General features: G+C 36.1%; 3 protein-coding genes, 1 long non-coding RNA gene and 1 other non-coding gene across 6 annotated transcripts; 3 read left to right on the top strand and 2 right to left on the bottom strand.

The window, feature by feature from the left end:
• Positions 1 to 158: 158 nt before the first annotated feature.
• On the bottom strand, positions 159 to 1,173 carry LOC141826042 (transcription factor MYB41-like). The gene is made up of 2 exons (XM_074713299.1): positions 911 to 1,173; positions 159 to 819 (listed from the first exon to the last, which is right to left on the bottom strand). The coding sequence occupies exons 1-2, from the start codon at positions 1,171 to 1,173 to the stop codon at positions 159 to 161; spliced, it is 924 nt and encodes a 307-aa protein (XP_074569400.1).
• Positions 1,174 to 3,029: 1,856 nt separating this feature from the next.
• LOC141848393 (secretory carrier-associated membrane protein 4-like) lies at positions 3,030 to 13,168 on the top strand. 2 transcript variants are annotated; one of them, XM_074736428.1, is made up of 12 exons: positions 3,030 to 3,257; positions 3,588 to 3,692; positions 3,777 to 3,839; positions 4,018 to 4,051; positions 4,141 to 4,263; positions 5,532 to 5,594; positions 5,701 to 5,794; positions 7,619 to 7,664; positions 7,743 to 7,810; positions 12,223 to 12,271; positions 12,489 to 12,554; positions 12,906 to 13,168. In XM_074736428.1, exons 1-12 carry the CDS (start codon positions 3,207 to 3,209, stop codon positions 12,936 to 12,938), a joined length of 795 nt encoding a protein of 264 aa, XP_074592529.1. In that variant the 5' UTR covers positions 3,030 to 3,206; the 3' UTR covers positions 12,939 to 13,168. The 2 variants fall into 2 exon arrangements, with proteins under 2 accessions (XP_074592529.1, XP_074592520.1); XM_074736419.1 differs by having other exon boundaries at positions 3,588 to 3,698.
• Positions 13,169 to 13,665: 497 nt separating this feature from the next.
• On the top strand, positions 13,666 to 15,118 carry LOC141848417 (uncharacterized). The gene is made up of 2 exons (XR_012603521.1): positions 13,666 to 13,926; positions 13,996 to 15,118. It is a non-coding gene; the product is annotated as an uncharacterized LOC141848417 (long non-coding RNA).
• LOC141814712 (small nucleolar RNA snoR113) lies at positions 13,964 to 14,074 on the top strand. The gene has a single exon (XR_012600515.1). It is a non-coding gene; the product is annotated as a small nucleolar RNA snoR113 (small nucleolar RNA).
• A 232-nt stretch (positions 15,119 to 15,350) lies between the features above and the next one.
• Positions 15,351 to 18,545, bottom strand: LOC141848407 (protein MODIFYING WALL LIGNIN-1-like). The gene is made up of 3 exons (XM_074736440.1): positions 18,349 to 18,545; positions 16,148 to 16,347; positions 15,351 to 15,830 (listed from the first exon to the last, which is right to left on the bottom strand). The coding sequence occupies exons 1-3, from the start codon at positions 18,442 to 18,444 to the stop codon at positions 15,521 to 15,523; spliced, it is 606 nt and encodes a 201-aa protein (XP_074592541.1). The 5' UTR covers positions 18,445 to 18,545; the 3' UTR covers positions 15,351 to 15,520.
• Positions 18,546 to 19,052: the final 507 nt, after the last annotated feature.

Below are 19,052 nucleotides of genomic sequence, written 5' to 3'. Positions count from 1 at the left end.
ATCAGAATTATTCAGACATTTTCCTTTTGAATTAATACATGATTGCGACGCAAAACACATAGCCATTAATTTGTTGCAGAGATCTTTACTGTCATCTTCGATTCAAGGAGATAGTTGGCTGTGAAAATGTATACCGTTAGTAAATTATAATTAGGAACTTAAGAATGCTTAATCAGAACGAAAACAGACCTCAATATTTCACTCCAGTAGCCGAGATCTTCTTCGAGAACATCCAGATTTTTGGAATCCCACTCGTGGGCCGGCGGCGGAGCCGACGCAGGCGTGTCGATGGATGAACCAGTGGTAGAGCCGCCGACTGAATTGGTTTGAGACGCACGTAAAACCATCGACGAGGGCGCAGTAGGAGAAGAGGTTAGCTGACTTGTTCCTGATCTGCAGTAGTCGTCTGCTAATGGCTTCTGCAGAGTGGGATTACCGTCGAGGCCATTGAAGATTTGGGAGCCATTAAGGAGGGATCTCTCGGTCTGGAGCCGGCGGTTCCACAGCAAAGGAGGTGATCCCAGGAGGCCCATCAGGTTCAGGCTTGGAGTGGCCCTGGTCAGGGCATGGAGCAGAAGTTTCTGCAGCAAACGCAACTTGATCACGTCGGCCTGCAGCCGGAGCGAGCTGTCGAGGCAGTAGCTCAGATTCTCGGCATCAAAGAGGTCGGAGAGCAGGCTCAGGTGGTCGCCGGGTTGCGGCCGGTGCGTCACGGGGTCGATGCCCATTTGCAGGAGCTTCTTCCTCAAGTGCGAGTTCCAGTAGTTCTTGATCTCGTTATCTGTCCTCCCTGGTAAACTGCCCGCGATGGTCGACCACCTTCATTTCCATAACCAAGCGACAACGTACGTCAGCTAATCGATCAGTCGATAAGTGTTTTAAGATCAACATATAATTAAACGTGCTGTACTTGTTTCCATGGAGGGAGTGGAGATGGACGATGAGTCTCTCCTCTTCCCCCGTGAACTTTCCCCGTTTGATGCCGGGACGGAGATAGTTAGTCCACCGGAGGCGGCAACTCTTGCCGCACCGGTTGAGTCCCGCGAGCTTGGGGAGCCGCCGCCAGCCCCCCTGGCCGTTCTTCTCGACGTAGTCCTTCAACTTCCTGTCCTCCTCCGGCGTCCACGGGCCCTTCTTCAGCCCTTGCTCGTCGCAGCATGGTGATCTCCCCATGCTCTGATCAATTACTCCCTATTACCAAATTAAACAGGAGTGATTCTTTCAGTCGAGTAGTAGAATTACGAGGAATATTGATACAACTTACAGAAAGGATGAGAACCCCTGTTGAATTTGGTGTTTGGAGAGTGTGAAGGGTGTTTAATTATATACAGTGCTGTTGATCTCATTCATTTCCATCTAAAACAACATTAAATATAGAAAAATTGGCTAAATGTATGTGTCAATATATAAAGTTGGCTCAAGTTGGATATATATAGAAAATAAAATATTTTTATGTGTCAAAATAATCTTAAAGATTGTTTATAGGGAGACAGATTTTCAGCAAGTGAAAGTTCATGCATGATGGAAACTTAGTGGTTTAGCCCACAGGGAAGTGCAGGTATATGGTTTTGAAGAGAATCCCTGACTTATGAGTGATTAAGCATGATTAAGAATTAATTAACGGTGTAGTTGGAACTATGAGTTTTGGTGACTGAATGATACTTCGTTTTCCTCCATATTAATAGTTGTTATATATAGAACAGGCCTTATGTCGATCTCCAAAATCTCTATGAGATATCTACTCCAATAAATATACACAAAATTATATGTAATTAAATGATGATTGTGATTTAGGCATGTCTAGGTACGAGATTAAGTACTAAAGACGGTTACCATTTGCACATAATTAATTTTTAATTGGTGTGCAACAGTACTACCTGACGCTATAGTTTATGTGCTGGCACAAAATGGCCGTCAGTGCATGAACCATTTGCATGAAATTGTATATACATGCACTTGATTGAGACTACTGACCCTTCCCATTCACAATGCAATACCTTGCAGACTACAACACTTTCCATTTATATTTTCATAAAGAACACTCAAATTTTGATAAGAGAAAAAAAGAACAGTACCGAGCAAGTGGTGCATTATTGATAAGATGATATGTCGAAGAAGAAGACAAAGCGATTAGGTTTCATATTGGATGAGAATCTCAAGCTAGATTTGCCACTTGGTCGATGAAAATGTCTTCATGCGTTCATAACTTTGATCTTGTGTTTTGTTCATCGCATCACCTAAATTTTATATTTGTGTTTGAATCACAACTTAACATATATAACCGATCGATGCGAAGAAGGTAGATGAGCTAATATTCTCTTTTTCGAAGTCAAGCATTGCATGCAAGTTAAGAAAAAATACTTGAGGAGGCAAGATCCTTGCATGCAATTAGTTTTTGTGAAGGGACTTAGAGGTTGCCATTGTAGGACAATAATTTGCACCCAACATGGTCAACAAATCCTAGGTTTGGCACGACATGATTAGGGGTTGAGTCGTGCCGAATGTAGTCCAAACTGAGCCTTACCAAGTCCGGTCCAAATGAGACCCAATCATGGGTGCCTCAACCTCAGTCATATCTTCATAATATAAATAAAAGTGATTCGAAGGATTTGAATACTAAAGTTAAATGGGGATAAGATCCATTAACGAGACATGGTTGGGATTACGACTAATTATAATGTTAATATATAAATAATAATAATAAGATTTTTTTCACGTATTATTAGGCGTCGGACTCATATTTTCTTGTGTAAAAAGAATTTTTAATTTCTTTATTATTATCTTCACTTAAATTATTAAAATAAAGATGCCTAAATTCACAGTGAAGACGGACGACAGCGAATCATTCGGAGCGAGATTACCAATATGCCCTCCTCGGTGGATAGGCCATCGCCATCTCCGACCGAGCCCGAGACAGGCGTCCACCTGCAGGCTGTTGCAGTGGCATTTTAGTAAGTTTGAGGTCCTAAGAGAGAACCGCCATAAAAAAAGCTAAATAAAACAAAGCGTGGTAGTGCAGTGCTGCCTAAGCGGCAAAGCAAACCCACGCGGCGTTTCGGTGCTCCGCCCTCCGTCGGCTTTCTTCATCGCCAAGGCAGAACCACCAAAGCAGCGAGGAGAGTGAGAGGGAGCCTCGTCGCCTCGGAATCAATCCTCTCGTAGTATCTAGTAGGAGGTTCTTCTCTTAGATTAGATCTCGTCGAACCATGTCTCGAGATCCCAATCCGTTCGACGAAGAGGACGTGAACCCGTTCGCGGTTTGTACTCTTTCTGCTTTTTCTCCAATTTTTTCTCTCTCGTTTTTGGGTGTTATTAGTCAATTTTAGTACATTTTAACTGGCGCCGGGAGATCTGTCTACCGTATTGGTAGTAGCGTGTTCGTGTTGGCGTATTCTCAAGAAAGCCCTAGTTAATAATCTAGATCTAGGTTGAAATACTAGTCAGGACTAGAAGATTCTTTTTATGATTGTTTCTGTTTGATGTTTGGTGGATTGTAAAACATTTTTGTGTTTTTGCCTGGTTGGTAGATGCGAGTTTGCGTGGCAAGATGTTATTTTGCGCTAATGTTTTTTGCTCTTTCTCTGCAGAAATCCACTGCTCCTGGATCTAATTCTCGCATTTCCACACTGGCATCGAAAGCATTTGGATTTGGGAACAAGAATGATGCGACGGTTGACATACCATTGGACAATGTGAATGTGCGAATCATGTTATAATCTTGTAGTCTGTGTTAGTTATCACCTGACAAGATAGCATATTTATGTTGGCTGATGCAGGATTCTAAGAAAAGAGAGAGGGAACTTGTCGCATGGGAAGAGAACCTAAAACAGAGGGAAATGGTTGTTCTCTACGAACAATACCTGTTTTTCTCTTTATGTTGCGTCGTTTTACTGTTTGGATCTTTTTTGTCTTGTTGTGATAACTTATTCAATATAATGTTTCAATTTTCAAATGATCAAATTTCTCTTTCATTTCATTTCTCAATCATTTTCTAAAACTAAATATGTGCTACTATAGGATATTAAAAGAAGGGAGGACTCATTGACAAGAGGTATGTGGATAATCCATCTTTTGGGGTACAGATAAATTTTATGTTAACAGTGCATTGTTACTGATTGTGGTTAATGCCTCTGAATTCAGCTGGTGTTACTATCGAAGAGAAAAACTGGCCACCAATTTTCCCTATCATTCATCATGATATATCTAAGGAAATCCCTGTCCATGCTCAGAGGTTGCAATACCTGGCATTTGCTAGTTGGTTAGGTATATACTCGATATTTCTTAAAAATTTTCATTGTCTGTATAAGCTACATCCTTTTTTTTAGTCTTCAAGTTCTACTGGCGTTCGCTTGATATTGTTGAACACTTTTTTTTTTATAAATATCTTATTCTTATTATCCAACTGTAAATAAAGCCTTCTCTTTTGAATTCCATATGCTAGTTTTTCAAGGATATACAAATTATAAAATTATTGGAAATCATATTGCTTTTTCTTCAAGTATCAACATTATACTGTGTCTGTGATTGAAATATATTTTCTTAGTGAAGTATGGATGAGAAGTTTACTAAAAGACATTTTCTTTATCATGTTCTATTGACTCCTTAATCGGCTTGTTCTTTGCTTAGTTTTTTCCTACTGAACTTGTGTATTTTATTGTGGTAGAAAGTGGGACAATGTAGATATGTAATTGCCCATGGAAGACTAAGATTAGTGGAGGTCCTTTATATAATATTAGGAGTTAATGAACAATGAGCTACTATTTATATTGATGAAGAATATGATCATATCTTGTTAGTGATGACATTTAGTTGGCTAGCTTATCAGTGCTGCCGATTCGCTTGTAAAAAAAAACACCTGGACTTCTTTTGAAGCATTTTGATAGTCAATTACGTAAATTCATACTCTTTTTCTTAACAAAATTGTCATGGTAAAAATTCTTAGAGTTTGTTCCCTAAGTTGTCCCCTTCTACCGCGTGAATATATATATGTCAAATTTCTCTTTGTTGTGTAATCAACAAGCTCAAAGTCCTGACTCTTTTTTCTAGTTGAATTTTGATATTCATAAGTAGGAATAAGAACATTTGGAGTTCTTATGAAGCATTTTGATGGTGAATTAATGTAACACTTCAATTTAATCCCGCATAGTGAGGTGTGGTCTCATAAAGGAGCTTTATAAGCTTCTAGATAAGTTGGCTTTTATTGACATGGTTTAAACATTCGGGGGCAGTGGTTTAAACATTTTGTTGTCAGTTTGGATTGACAAGGATGTCAATCCTTAAGTGGGTATATTTATTGTGTATCATCTAATTGAATTCACACTTTTGTTCTGCTTTACAACCTTCTTTTTATTTTCTTGATAATTTTGTTTCTGTGAAATTATTTTGTTATTAATGATGAGTATCCTTAGATTGGAAAATTTTTCAGTATTTCAAATGATGCTCAGGTTTTGAAATACTTAGGGCTTCTTGCTTAATGATCTAATTATTATACTACACAAGTTGAAAGTACATTTGCTGCATATGTGATCTAGGAATTCTTCTGTGTCTATCATGGAACGTGATCGCTGTGATTGTTTGCTGGATTAGAGGGGGAGGTGAAGATTCTTATAAACTATATTCCTTCTTTCACTGTGCAGTTAACTTATTTCTTCTACCTTGTTTGCCGTTCATCCTTACTATATGCAATGTTTTCATATACAGGTGTTAAAATATTTTTCCTTGCGGTTATCTATGCTTTGCTTGGATGCCCTCTTTCCTATGTGCTTTGGTACAGACCATTGTATCGTGCAATGAGGTAGGCTCCTATAATCTCTGTAATATGCCAATCTGTACACACTTCAACATGTTGATTTTATTGTAGCTGTATTCAAGTTTATCTAATTATATTTTATTAGCATCAGATGATAATATCTGCTGGCCAGAGTTCTAAGTCATTTCTTTGTTGTATGGATAACTATATTCTTCATTTTGTTCTCTTAATTATCCAACTGTGTAGATTGATTGTTTGCAGTTAGTTCCTTATGGAAGGGGTAAATCAATATTGATTAAAAAGAAATGCTAACCTTATAACAGGGCCTATGTAAAACCACGTACATAATTGTCCCCACTAATGTATTTTGCTATTGTGGGTTTTCATTTTGTTTCCCAAATGAAAAGGGTCAAGGGATCAATTTATTTACTCCCATGTTCTCAAGAAAAAAAAGAAAGTTTACCAAGTCATGGTTTTGTAAAGTTCTCCAAATATTTTGTATATCATGCTGATATCCTTTTTTTTGTTATTTTTCTTGTGTATTAATTTTATTATCTTTTTTTCTTATCTTTAATAGTTATATAAGAGAAAATTAGGGAGATCCAATGACAGGAGGAAAGATGATTATATGACAATTTACTAACCAATTAACTTTAACATGTAGCTAACCATAAAATATTTCAAACAGAATTCAATTTCTAGTTGGAAACAAAACCTTTTTTTCTCAATCCAATTCAATTACTTTGCCCTTCTGGTTATTCTAAATTTAGTTAAATGTTCATCGGATACTGATCCATTTAGACTGTACTTTGAATTTACCAAACAACAGCCGAATGTCAGTCTAGAGGGCACAATTAGTGTGAACTTGCACAGACCTTGGTTTAGTTCAACTTGAGTGAAAAATTTATCCAATATGGTGTTATATCTATTTGGGCATATTTAGTTCAGCTTTTTTTATTAAGTTTGCTTTTTAATTTTTTTGATATAATACAAATTGATCCTGAGAATTGATCTAACAAGTATATATATTGGTTAAATGGTCTTTCTGTATTTTTTACTTTTAAGTAAATGACTCATATTTACCAATCAATTTAAACTGCTAAAAAAATAATATAATGTATAACTAATAAATTATATTTTCAAAATTTAATTTATTTGAACGGTTGCCATGTACCACTTCTAGCCTAGCATATTGTGCCCTCTATACTGTTTGGATTCGAGGCTATTTATTCATAAATTGAATTTGGTAACATGATGATTGGTGAATGTTCATAAACTGTTGGAATGAATTTCATAAACCTAGTTTCTTCATTAACAATTTACAGAATTGAGTTTTTTTGGATGTTTGACATGTCTGTGTCTGAAGATAGCTACTGAAATGCATTGTTAGCTGCAAGTTCCAACACGGTGATTGGTGAACCATACTTTGCCAATGCTTACCACTTTCATCGTGCTTCCTTTGTCCTTGTTGAAACAGGGTTTGGCTATCCCCTTGTTTGGTTCTTATGATGCTGGGCCAGTGGCATTGCCTATACTGGTGAAAACAATTGAGTTATTAACCCCTTTCTATTGTCATTCTGAGTTGTTACGAAGTCATTGACCTTAGTTCTGTTTCCTCACAATTTGTGGTACCTTTTACTTGAAATTACAGTTTTCTTGATGCTTGCTTTAAGTCCCCACAGATAAAACGGTGCAAGAACTATCAAATCATGATAGTGAGAAAAAACAAGTTGTAATGCTAATGCCTCAAAATTTAATTTAACATTGCAATTTTTAGATCCAGATTTCTATGTTCTATTTGCAATACTTTCGAGCTACTTAAGTTGGCATATGCTCTTCTTGTTACTAAACTGTTCTTTGGTCAAGCAGGACTGACAGTGCACTTAGGTTTAGCTGGTTTTTCTTCTTCTATCTGGTAACTGCATTGACAAATCTCTGTGTTTCTCATTAACCCTTTCATGTCTTGTTCATATTGTCATAACTACATGTGCAGATCCACATTGGCTTTTGTATTATTGCAGCCATCGCCCCTCCAATTGTATTCCATGGGAAGTCATTAACGTAAGTCAAAATTTCTACTTCAATTCATGATAAAGGACAATGGAATTGGATTTCTTTCATAATATTTTACCTCTCTCAAGAATGTTTTTTTTAAATCCTTGGGAATTTGGATGCCAATTTTGTTCTAGGTAGTAGTATTTATGAGTTGGGGTGACTAGATGCTCGATTGTAACATGGCATAGAGTAGACTGATTCCCTAGGGAAGATAAAAAAATTTAGCCATTTGTGCTTCAACATCGATATTATTTTTTTCTTTTTCAGCAACAATTAATTTTTAGCCTTACGTCTCCAGCCCACCACTGTTTTCAAAACTGGACAAAGCAGGTGGGTGTGACCTAAATTGGGAACTTGGACTTGCCCTTTGGTTGAGTGTTAAAACCGGAATTAAAAAGGGTCAAATCCAATCAAACTTGGAAAACCAGTCAAAACCTTAAAATTTAATACCAATTAAAAAAAATGAGGTCAATGATTGAAGAAATGACATTCAATATGAAATATACTTCACAAACTTATTCCATTGCTTATCAACAATTGATATCCTTTTCTAAATCCACGTAAAATAATATAAATATACTGCACACCTTCTGTTGCACACTCAGTGAGTATTAGTATAATTTTTTTTTTAGTTTAAGATTTAGGATTTAGATGAAAGGAAGTGAAAATTTTTTTAAAAAAATATAGTTTATATTACGTGCTCATGGGGTGTGCAGCATATCAAACCTCTCTTTCTCTCTCTCTATATATATATATATGAAGACGAGGAGAGATCCTGAGTGTCTATGCTCCATCTCCATGCTTTATTTTGATCAACAAATAGGAGAGTATTATTGGATGTAAGGTTTAAAATCTTGACTTGTGCCAAGGTTTCGGTCTTTGAGACTTTGACAGGAACGATACGGTTTCGGTATCGTATTGTGTAGTGCTGATATAGTTTCGGTATTTTTTTAAAATTTAAATATAAATGTATATTAATTTTATTAATATTTAATTATTAAATAGACTTTATATTTTGAGATGTTGAATTATAATTTAATATTTTATCATAAGATAATGCATATTAAATTTTTATAAAAATTATTTTGAACAATAAGTAATTCTCAAAATTCAAAACTAAATTCAAAATTATAAAATCATTTGAAAGACTAAAAATAATTATAAAATTATTTGAAAGTCTTAAATTATTTTTTGAATGTATTGGTAAATTTTTAATTTTTTAAAATTTATTGAAATGTTTAAGAATTATATTTTTTAAAAATTTAGATTATTTTAAATTTATAATATATATTAAAAATTTTAAATTATTTAAAAAATTTAAAATAATTTTTAATATTGTATAACTATTATTAATAATAGTTTATTTATAAAAAATACATATTTAAAAAATAAAAAATTAACTAAACCAAAATAAAATCGTGGCTGTCGCGACCCTCAAAGGCCGCCGCGGTGCAAGATTGTGACACCCTCGCAGTCGGAATGTAAATACCACCCTTTTCGGGTGGCACGACACATCATTTCAAACCTTGATCAATAAGTAGATCAATAAGTAGCAAGAGTAGCAATATAAGTGGTACAGTTGGGTGAGATGTGGATTGTTGTTAACTTTTTGCCAAAGATTTTGGAAGGAGAGAAAAGGCTAGTGAAGAAGAGCTTGGTCGAGAAGGAAAGTTTTGTAGGAGAGGAGACTGAGAGGAGAGGCTGCCTTGATGTGACTTGCTAGAGAAGAGATTAGGAGAATGGCAACTACTGCAGTTAGTGGTGGTAGATCATGTATTCATATTTGTAAAAACACTATCCTGAACCAACTAATTAAATTGGTCGAACATACTCGACAAGGAACGTGTAACTTCTGGGAAAAGAAGTTCTTGCAACCTTATTCACTTGAATCATATACATTTATATACATGGATCATCCACAAAATAAGGATGTAAAACCATGTATGATAATTGACAAAGAAGGAAGAGTATCACCAAATACAAGGTGCCAATATCAATATGAATCGGAAAACAATTGAAGTAAAAACAGAACAGAATCGGTGTAAACTAGGGCAAATCCTTTTCCTTAAACACGCCTCAAATTGGATATGTTGGAATTTTCTTCAATTTGCATTGAGCACAGATAAATTTTGTCAGATTACCAAGGTTAGACTGGATGACACATTTGGCTCAAGATGATCTGCACAAACTTTAGGATGACCTGATATCTTAGACACGTCCATGAAGCCTATATTATCACTTAACGTTAATTGGATGACCCACATGGTCTATGGGTGATAGCGTAAGATACAAGAAGATGGGATATTTGAGATGAAATCACGGAATTTGGATTACTGCATAACCCTAGATCAAACGATCAATATGGTTTGTGGGTGATCTGCACGCCTAATGGGATGATTGGAAAACTTCAAAAGGAAATGGCATACGGAGGAGTGGCTAACGAGGAAGTCTACAGCCAGATCGATGTGGAAACAATTAGTTGGCAATGGAGGTGTTGTGGCAAACAAAGCACCAACGGAATTGATGAGACTGTCTATAGGAAATAGTGGAGCTAGTAATCTACTTGGAGGAGAGTGATGTTAAAAGGAAAGGGGAGACCACGATCATCCTAGGGCCTCTCCTCTAACCAAAAACACAAGGGAAGGTGACTTGCTCATCAATATTGCTAATAAAGAAGCAATGGTGGTCTAAGATGATTGTGGTGGTGAGAATAAAGGGAGTTAGACGAGTGTTGTACATCAAGGATGATGGAACGACTCTGGCATCATAAAAACTTTTAGCAAAAGTGCTTCTCACATTCTTATTCATTGAAATCATATATATTCTGTACATTGACCATCTGAAAAATAAAAACAAAATATACCACATGGTAATTGTCAAAGAAGGAATGCTATCAGAAAATACAAGGTAATAATATCAATATGAATCAGAAAATAATTTGGGAAAAATCAAAACAAAATCGGTGCAAATTGGTATGAATCTCTTTCATTTGATAGAGCATATCATTTAATAGAACATACCACTCAACTGATCCTATGACTGGTCTAGTTTTGAGATGGACATCTCGGCCTTGATATGCAGATTCTTCATCCATCCCCCTTATACCACGAGTTGGAGCTGAATATCCTATTACTTACATGCAAAATCTTTATATGATTGTGTTGAACAACTAACTAAATCTGGTAGTTTTACATCAGCTTCAACTCAAAAAAATAAAAATAATTTTTTTTGATAAATCAATTTTTGATTTTTTTTTTGTTCTTTACAAATGGATTTTTGGAATTTACATTTTCCTCCTTTCCTTCCCTCCAAGGAAGCAATCCAATGAAACACTTTCTTCCCTCCAATAAAATATAAATTCTCTTTTCTCTATCCGCTTCCTTTCCTAGCTATTCTGTACATTGACCATCTGAAAAATAAAAACGAAATATACCACATGGTAATTGTCAAAGAAGGAATGCTATCAGAAAATACAAGGTAATAATATCAATATGAATCAGAAAATAATTTGGGAAAAATCAAAACAAAATCGGTGCAAATTGGTATGAATCTCTTTCATTTGATAGAGCATATCATTTAATAGAACATACCACTCAACTGATCCTATGACTGGTCTAGTTTTGAGATGGACATCTCGGCCTTGATATGCAGATTCTTCATCCATCCCCCTTATACCACGAGTTGGAGCTGAATATCCTATTACTTACATGCAAAATCTTTATATGATTGTGCTGAACAACTAACTAAATCTGGTAGTTTTACATCAGCTTCAACTCAAAAAAATAAAAATAAATTTTTTTGATAAATCAATTTTTGAATTTTTTTTTATGTTCTTTACAAATGGATTTTTGGAATTTACATTTTCCTCCTTTTCCTTCCCCCCAAGGAAGCAATCCAATGAAACACTTTCTTCCCTCCAATAAAATATAAATTCTCTTTTTCTCTATCCGCTTCCTTTCCTAGCTATTTTGTTCCCTAGGAAACACAGCATATGGGAAAAATATTGGAGCATCTAATTGTAGAGTGCTTATGAATTTCCCTTAGGCCCTGAAAAATTTTAAAATTCTATGTGTCAAAGATAAACAATATAAAAATAAATTTGAAAAGAAAAAAAACAGTATTTTTAAACTCGGAGTTGAGCTTCGTTTATGCGAATGTGAGTTTTATTCCTAAATTGGATGGAAGCAGAACAGAAGAGGAAGAAAGTTTTCGCCTTTTCCTTCCCTCTTAGCTTTTGGTCAAGGGAAAAGTGCAGTGAAAGTTGGGGAACTCTTTTTGTTACTTTTTTTTTTTGTTTTTTTCCCTAGTAAAAACAACACCCTTAAAGATAGAATGATATGTCAATGATTTGGACCATCTTATAATCTCTGTTAGGATCATGCAGTATCGTTGATGTTATTTTCTTTCTGTCTATTCAGGGGAATCTTGGCGGCAATTGATACCTTCTCAGATCATGCGTTAGTTGGGGTGAGTTCATGCAATTATACTTCTGACATTAGACATTTGAGTCATTTTATACATGGATACTGATTCTATTTGCTATCATTGCTGTTTCTAGAAGATGCATAATATTTTTTGTTAATGTATTTTATCTTTTTGTTTTTATACTGCCATGTCCTTGGTAATTATATTTTCAAAATTCTTCAGTGGTCATAAAAGCTTACACATGTTGTCCTGATTACAGATCTTTTACTTGGTGGGCTTTGGGCTGTTTTGCTTGGAGACACTAATAAGTTTGTGGGTACTCCAGGTTTGTACTAGAAAATAACCTTGCTTTCTACTAAAAAATGACTTGCTACATATCCTTTTCCAGTACATGTTTTTTTTCCTCTTTAAAGCGTGTAACTCATGCAAACATCTGCTATTCACTTACACTAATCACTTGTGAGATTGAACATCTCATGTATAGCTTAGTTCTCCGGGTTTTCTTGTTGTGTATGCTCTCCATTACAATTCCAAGTTCTGGATGAATTTTCTCTAATGTGTTTTCTGTTGTCAATGTTCGTATCTGGCCACTTGTTCTTCGTTTGCCAAAAGATATAACAGCTTCAACTATAAATTTCGCTGTGGTGATGATTCATCAGTTTGCATTTCCTTGCAGAAAGTTTATATGTACTTCAGAGGACACAAGTAAAGCTACAGGGAATGGTGCAGAAGGTTATGATACGAACTTGGGATTTAGTTCGAGACTTTGGATCAGTTTGCATCAGGCAGAGATGTGTGCATGAGTTTTAATGTGGATGCAGTTCATTTAGTTTTCCTGATTATTTTCCAATTGCTACAGCAGTCAAACAGATGTTATAGTGCTTCATATTATCGTGTTAATCTGTGGAATGGCAAACGTGGTAAAACCTTAACAGAGTAGGGTGCGTGAGATATTTGTGGAGGCACTTCAGTTAGTTCTCTTATATTCCAATTGCTACAACAGCTTGTAAATATAAAACTAAAAGATCCAAAATAAAATCAAAATATCAAACTAAATCTTTTCCCCTAAATTTCGTATTGAAAAGATCAAAATAAATTTGCTCGTTTAAGAAGAAAAAATCCTGCCGGGATATTGCATTTGTGAGCTCTGCTCCATTGTGGCAATCACATAACTGTTAATGGGCGACGAGACCTTTTAGTTCCATTTTATAAATTTTATAGTAAAATATAATACTATAAGGGGTAATAAAATAACTAAGTAAATAAATTATGCGAGAAAAATAAAATAAAAAATTTCTAATTGAGAAGCGAACCGAACGATCAAACAGGTTCAATTTCCGGTCTGGTTTTTTCAAGTTGGAGTTAGGGTTTCTTGCCGCCTCCTATGTATATGCTGCTCTTATCCGAGTGTTCGGCTTCATCGATTCGTGCTTCAAGCGGAGGCATTCAACTCGCCGCGCCGCTGTCTATTGGTTTTGGATTGGTGGCCGTGTCGGTGGGAGGATCGCATGGTGGCGGATGATAATAGTCGTCGAATCTCGAGCTATATCGTGTCAGATCTGCTTCAGGGAGGCGATGATGGAAGGTAGGAATTCCTCGGTGGGTTATTTCTATCCCCGATTCGGGACGGAAAGAGGAGCATAAGAATATGTATACTTCTCTCGCTCCTCACTCACCACCTGAAAAAGAGAAAGAAGGTATTTTGTTTTTTTTCTTCTGAGTTCTGCTATTTGCTGACGATGATGACTAAAAGGCCGGACTCACAGCTGCCCTGGAGAATCATCCTTCAGTTGGTAGTAGAATGATGCAATGCAACTTGCGATGAAGGTGTTCTAGCTGAGTCAGCTCATTGATTTTGAACACGTACAATCCTTAATATGAATAGAGTTCCCTTGGTATTCAAGACCATTCTGCTCCTTATTTGAAAAATTTTCTCCTTCATCAAAACTAAGTCGAATGCTTTCTTATTGAACTAGCACAGAAGACTTATTCTCTTCGTATGAGGTATGCAATTTCAAAAAATATAGCTGATTTAATTGATAGGTATATGTTCTGTTCTAATGCAGCCAAGACCAAACAAATCATGGGTATGCTTCTTTTTCTTTTTCTTTTTTTTTTGAATATTTCCAATGTAAGTTTTAAGTAGTTTTAACTATTCTTTACAGAATTGCAAATTTCACTCGTCTATGAATCAACACATTTAGGGCTAAGATATAGCTGGTGAATAAACTTTCAATTGGCAAGTTTAATTTGTATTTTCAAAATAAAAATTAGTGGACATCAAAAAATTAAAAAAAGAGTATAACTATCTATAACCTTTGAAGTGGTCTTCATGTGAGCCATTGCATTCCATTCGTGTATACCATATACAACATGCTTATTCTTTGAGGTTGCAAATTTGTGCTCGGGATATAGATGAGTTTGTTATAACGGAACAGAGTTGCAGGAGAGAATAAGGGTTCGAATTTCGATGAAGTCAAACAATATTCTCTTCTGTCATAATTACAATATTGTGTGGGACTGTTGAGATGGTAAATTTCAACTTTTGTAGAAGCTGCAAATTTATTTTAGCCAGTTTCTAATATCGAGCAACAGAGATTCACCTTTTGCAGAAATCATGCAACTGGAAGTGATGAAAAGAAATTGTGTTGCCGTTCCAAACAATGCGGCGGCGGATGCTTCATGGAGGGCGAAGTCGGCAGGGGCTAAGAGGAGAGAGAGATTATTATTATTTTGTAAAATTTTGGTCGTCGATGTAGATTGTAGTTATTGAAAAATGTTCAATTATGAACATTTGAATATTAAAATAGCCTTCTTAATTATTTAATCCAAACCTACTCTTAATTTGACCATCAGTAAATTGGGAAACAGACATTTCAGTATTATAAATTTTTTAAAAAAATATTCGAATGAAATTTGAACTTGTCTATAAAGTTGAGATTCAAGTTGGCTTGCTCCAAGAATGAAGAATGAAGAAGAAAAGAATGAAGAATGAAGATGATGTACCAAGGTGAGTCGAGAATGAATTTTGCATGAAGAGCTAATTGCAGACGACTAATCGGCCATCACATTGAATGTAAAGGAGGTCAAGCTGGTTCATTTTGGCAGTTTGGACTCGTAATTTTGTTGAAAGAAACAGAAGAGCTCTTAATGCAACAAATTACATGAGCACCTTTCTTCTTTTTGGGCAAAACCCACTGAATGTTAAATCTGCATGTATCCCTGCCTACAGCAGATTCATTGTAGCTGCTGAACAATAACCATGGCTGATAAGAGTGGATTCTGTGCTTATCAGGGGAATTGCTGCCGATTGTAGGTATCCTCATGAACAAAAACAGGAGTGGCATGGGCTGGGAACTGAGGATTCCCCATTGCAATACCTTGGTTTTGCTGAGTATCGCAAATTTGAGCATTTTGTGTAGATAGAGCGACGTAGTAGACTATACCGAGAGCGATACTCGCAAGGGACAACACTGCTCCTCCAGCGAATACTCCCGGCTTGACAACATAGCAGTAGCCAAAATACATCATTTCTTGGCTCCTCTGATCGTTCAAGGCAGCGCCAGTGAGCAGTAAAAGGAAGGCTAATATAAAAGAGACCCTGCATACTCAGACATGTTTAAAGAGGGAAATTCAGGTTACAAAGCATAGATCACTTATCAAAGAAAAAAAAAAGAAAAGAAAGAGAAGAAACATGCAATCTCAATCACTTAATTGATTGTAAAATGATCAAGGCAAGTTGACTAGAGGGGAAAAAAAGAGCCGAACAAGGAAAAATAGTGACAAGCAACTAATCAGGTAGGATAATTAGCTAGGTAGTAACTGCGACGAGCAACGAACTAGAAGATCATGGGATACAGACAATAGGACTCGACAAGGAGGGGGAAAAAAATCTAAATAACTTTAATAGATGCTCACCAAGAAGCAATGAAGGATATCAACCCTATTGTCCAATTGGTGCTTGGTGGGCCAGAATGCCTCTTGCAACAGATACATCCTGCAACAATGTTTATTGTTACCTGAGCCATAACAAGAGCCAATGATGATACTAGGCCTAGTAGTAGTGCACGGCTTTTAGGGTATATGCATAAGCCTTCTTCTGTTTGAACATCAGAAGCCTGTAAAATTGTGGACGAGCTGAATAAAAACTGTTGGTACTGTTATCATGCAGACAAATTAACTTACAACAGATGATTTAGTACCTCACATAAATGTAATAACAATAACATAAAAGAATGTCTTTCATGAACAATCTAGTGACCCGATAATAGAGAGTCATCTTCAGGAAGGACTTTTGAAAAGTGCAAAAACAATTAATGAAAAATAATGAAGAATCCATTGTAGTTTGATTAGAGTTAAATAACATGACACTACCAGCTAGTTCTCTTAAATTTAAATATGTTGGCCTTGTGCATCATGATGTGGCTCAAAGTCTGGCAGATGTATCTGGATCTCAACCTAAAAAGTATTAGGTAGCACAAAAGCACCACATCCTCACTGAAAGATTGATAGGTAGATAAGAAAATCAAAATCATCTAACAAGTTATCAAACTGAAGGAATAGGCTGTCACCCAAAGTTTAACCTACAAACAACTAGGAAGACAACGACTAAATGTTATATAGAGAATAAGCCATAAATCAAGGGCAACCAAAATACACATAAAGAAGATGAAGAATCTGGTCACAACTTATGAGCTTCTTTTATTGTTTAGTGATGTTGTATTTGACTGATATTAATTTTTCAACATCTGCTATTTGATTAAATTTGCACCAACAAAAGAACATCATAAACCACTGATATATATCAATATCACTTTAATGCTTTGGTGCTGAAAATAACTCATCCGTTTTTACAAAAGATAAAAAAAAAATTTTTTTAGAAGTTAGCACGCAGGCCAAAAAATGATTTTTCCCACATCCTACAAAGCATTCAACATTCAAAAGATAAAATGACTAATCACATTCACCTTATCCTTCAACCAAAAAACCATATAAGCATGCAACTTCTCTAAGTGGTCAATATTGAATGATGAGTAAGTTTGCTATCATATTGCTTGGTTAATCTCATGATCCCGCAAGTGTTCAGACATCAGAGTAGTTTCTGAAATCAGTATGGCTCATTCATCCTTCATCTTTCAAAAGTATTCATCACTTATCACTCTCGAAATACAGTAGTTCCCAACTAACAAGCTCTTAACATCTTTCATAAACCTGGATGCTTAATGCACCATGAAACATTGTCATTTGAGCCTCAGTCATAGAATATAAAATTTGATGGAAGGTTCTCTCAGCCTGGACAGTATCTGAGTTGTTTGTGTAACAATTTTCAGAAATAAGTCTCAATCATCCTTTACCTTTCAAAACCATCAAAATCAAACTTCCCTTTACTACATTAGTTTCAAAAAAACTTGAAGGCACCTAGGTTGATTACCTTAGCAGCTTCCAGAAAACCTAGATGTTTGATACCAGGACTCTTCACTTGCAGCCAGGACTTAACACTCACCTCGTTGAATAGCCAATCATACATTTTGAAGTCTGAACTGTATAGTCCACATGGATGATTGTGTCCAATAACGTTCTATAGTCCATGTTCTTACTCTAGAGAAGTTTCAGATCATATTACTAGGGATAGTTAAACATCTTTCAAACAGCCATCAGATAGAGCTCCGGATTCTACACCACGTAAGGGGAAGTAATATGTCACGATAAATCACAGGTACGAAATTTGCCTCCTTGGACAAAATCCCCTCAAACAAATCGAAAATGAAGGGGGAGACTGTGACAAAGAACACCAGCCCTGTGGATCTTCCCTACTTTGTCAGCTATCGAACACAGAAAAACAGTCACATCCCAATCCACTCACAATTCAATCTAAAATTTCAGAAGAACCAATCGAGTGAAGATCGCACCGAGTTATGAAGAAGGAGCACAAAAAAGAGAGTGAAAGACACACCAAAACAACAGATTCCGCTCCATATGCAAAGATACCATTAGATCCAAGCAAGAAGAAACATCGATCAAGCAGAACGAGAACAAAAGTACAAAACAAAAAAAGACAAAAATCATTAGGAAAAAAACAAGACAAAAGTGGGGAAAGAGAGCCGATCCGGCTGGCCAACCTGAATCCTAGTTGCCTCGGCGGCGAAGGCAAGCGCCGCGGAGAGGAGACCCAGGAAGGCCACGGCGACGCAGACGGCCACTACTTTCCGGTCCATGAGCAACTTCCGCCCACCAAAACCCCCCCGCTTTCTCCCTAGATCTTCTCTGCGCTGCCCTCGGGGAGCGATGTAATGAATCGATAGAAAGGAAAAGCGGATTCTTTTCTTCTCCCCTCTCTCTGCTGCTTGTTTGCACGCGGGAGTCGGCGGTGGTCGACCAACGAGCGATCGACGAGGGAAGCAAAGCAAAAGAAACGGCGCCTCCTCTCTCTCTCTCTCTCTCTAATCCAGTGTTGCTTTTCCTCTATAAATAAATCTTGTGACGCGTTTTATACCTCTGTCTATTCTGTTCCACGTATTAATTAATATATTTTAAAATATAAAGAAAAATCAACATGGTCAAATCCAGTCAAATTTAGTTGAATATCAAGTCCTCTCGTACAAATTTCTTAATTGATTAGACGATTGGGACGTGTTAGAGTGCTAATCTTGTTATGTCGTAACAAAACCAGTGGGAAATGAATATATGCCCGTACTTCAACCTTTACACCACGGATTAGACGAGCAATTAGAATATTAAAATAAAACATATTTTGATCATTGAATATCAAAATATATACCTTTTTACCGTAATATTAGTATTTTTATCGATTAGAAATTCTTTT

Source organism: Curcuma longa, chromosome 1, assembly GCF_044706935.1.
Source record: "Curcuma longa cultivar G26 ecotype Majalengka, Jawa Barat chromosome 1, ITB_CL_G26_1.1, whole genome shotgun sequence".
Lineage (NCBI taxonomy): Eukaryota > Viridiplantae > Streptophyta > Magnoliopsida > Zingiberales > Zingiberaceae > Curcuma > Curcuma longa.
Note: the sequence above shows the minus strand (reverse complement) of the source record. Positions and strands in the feature narration are given on the sequence as shown.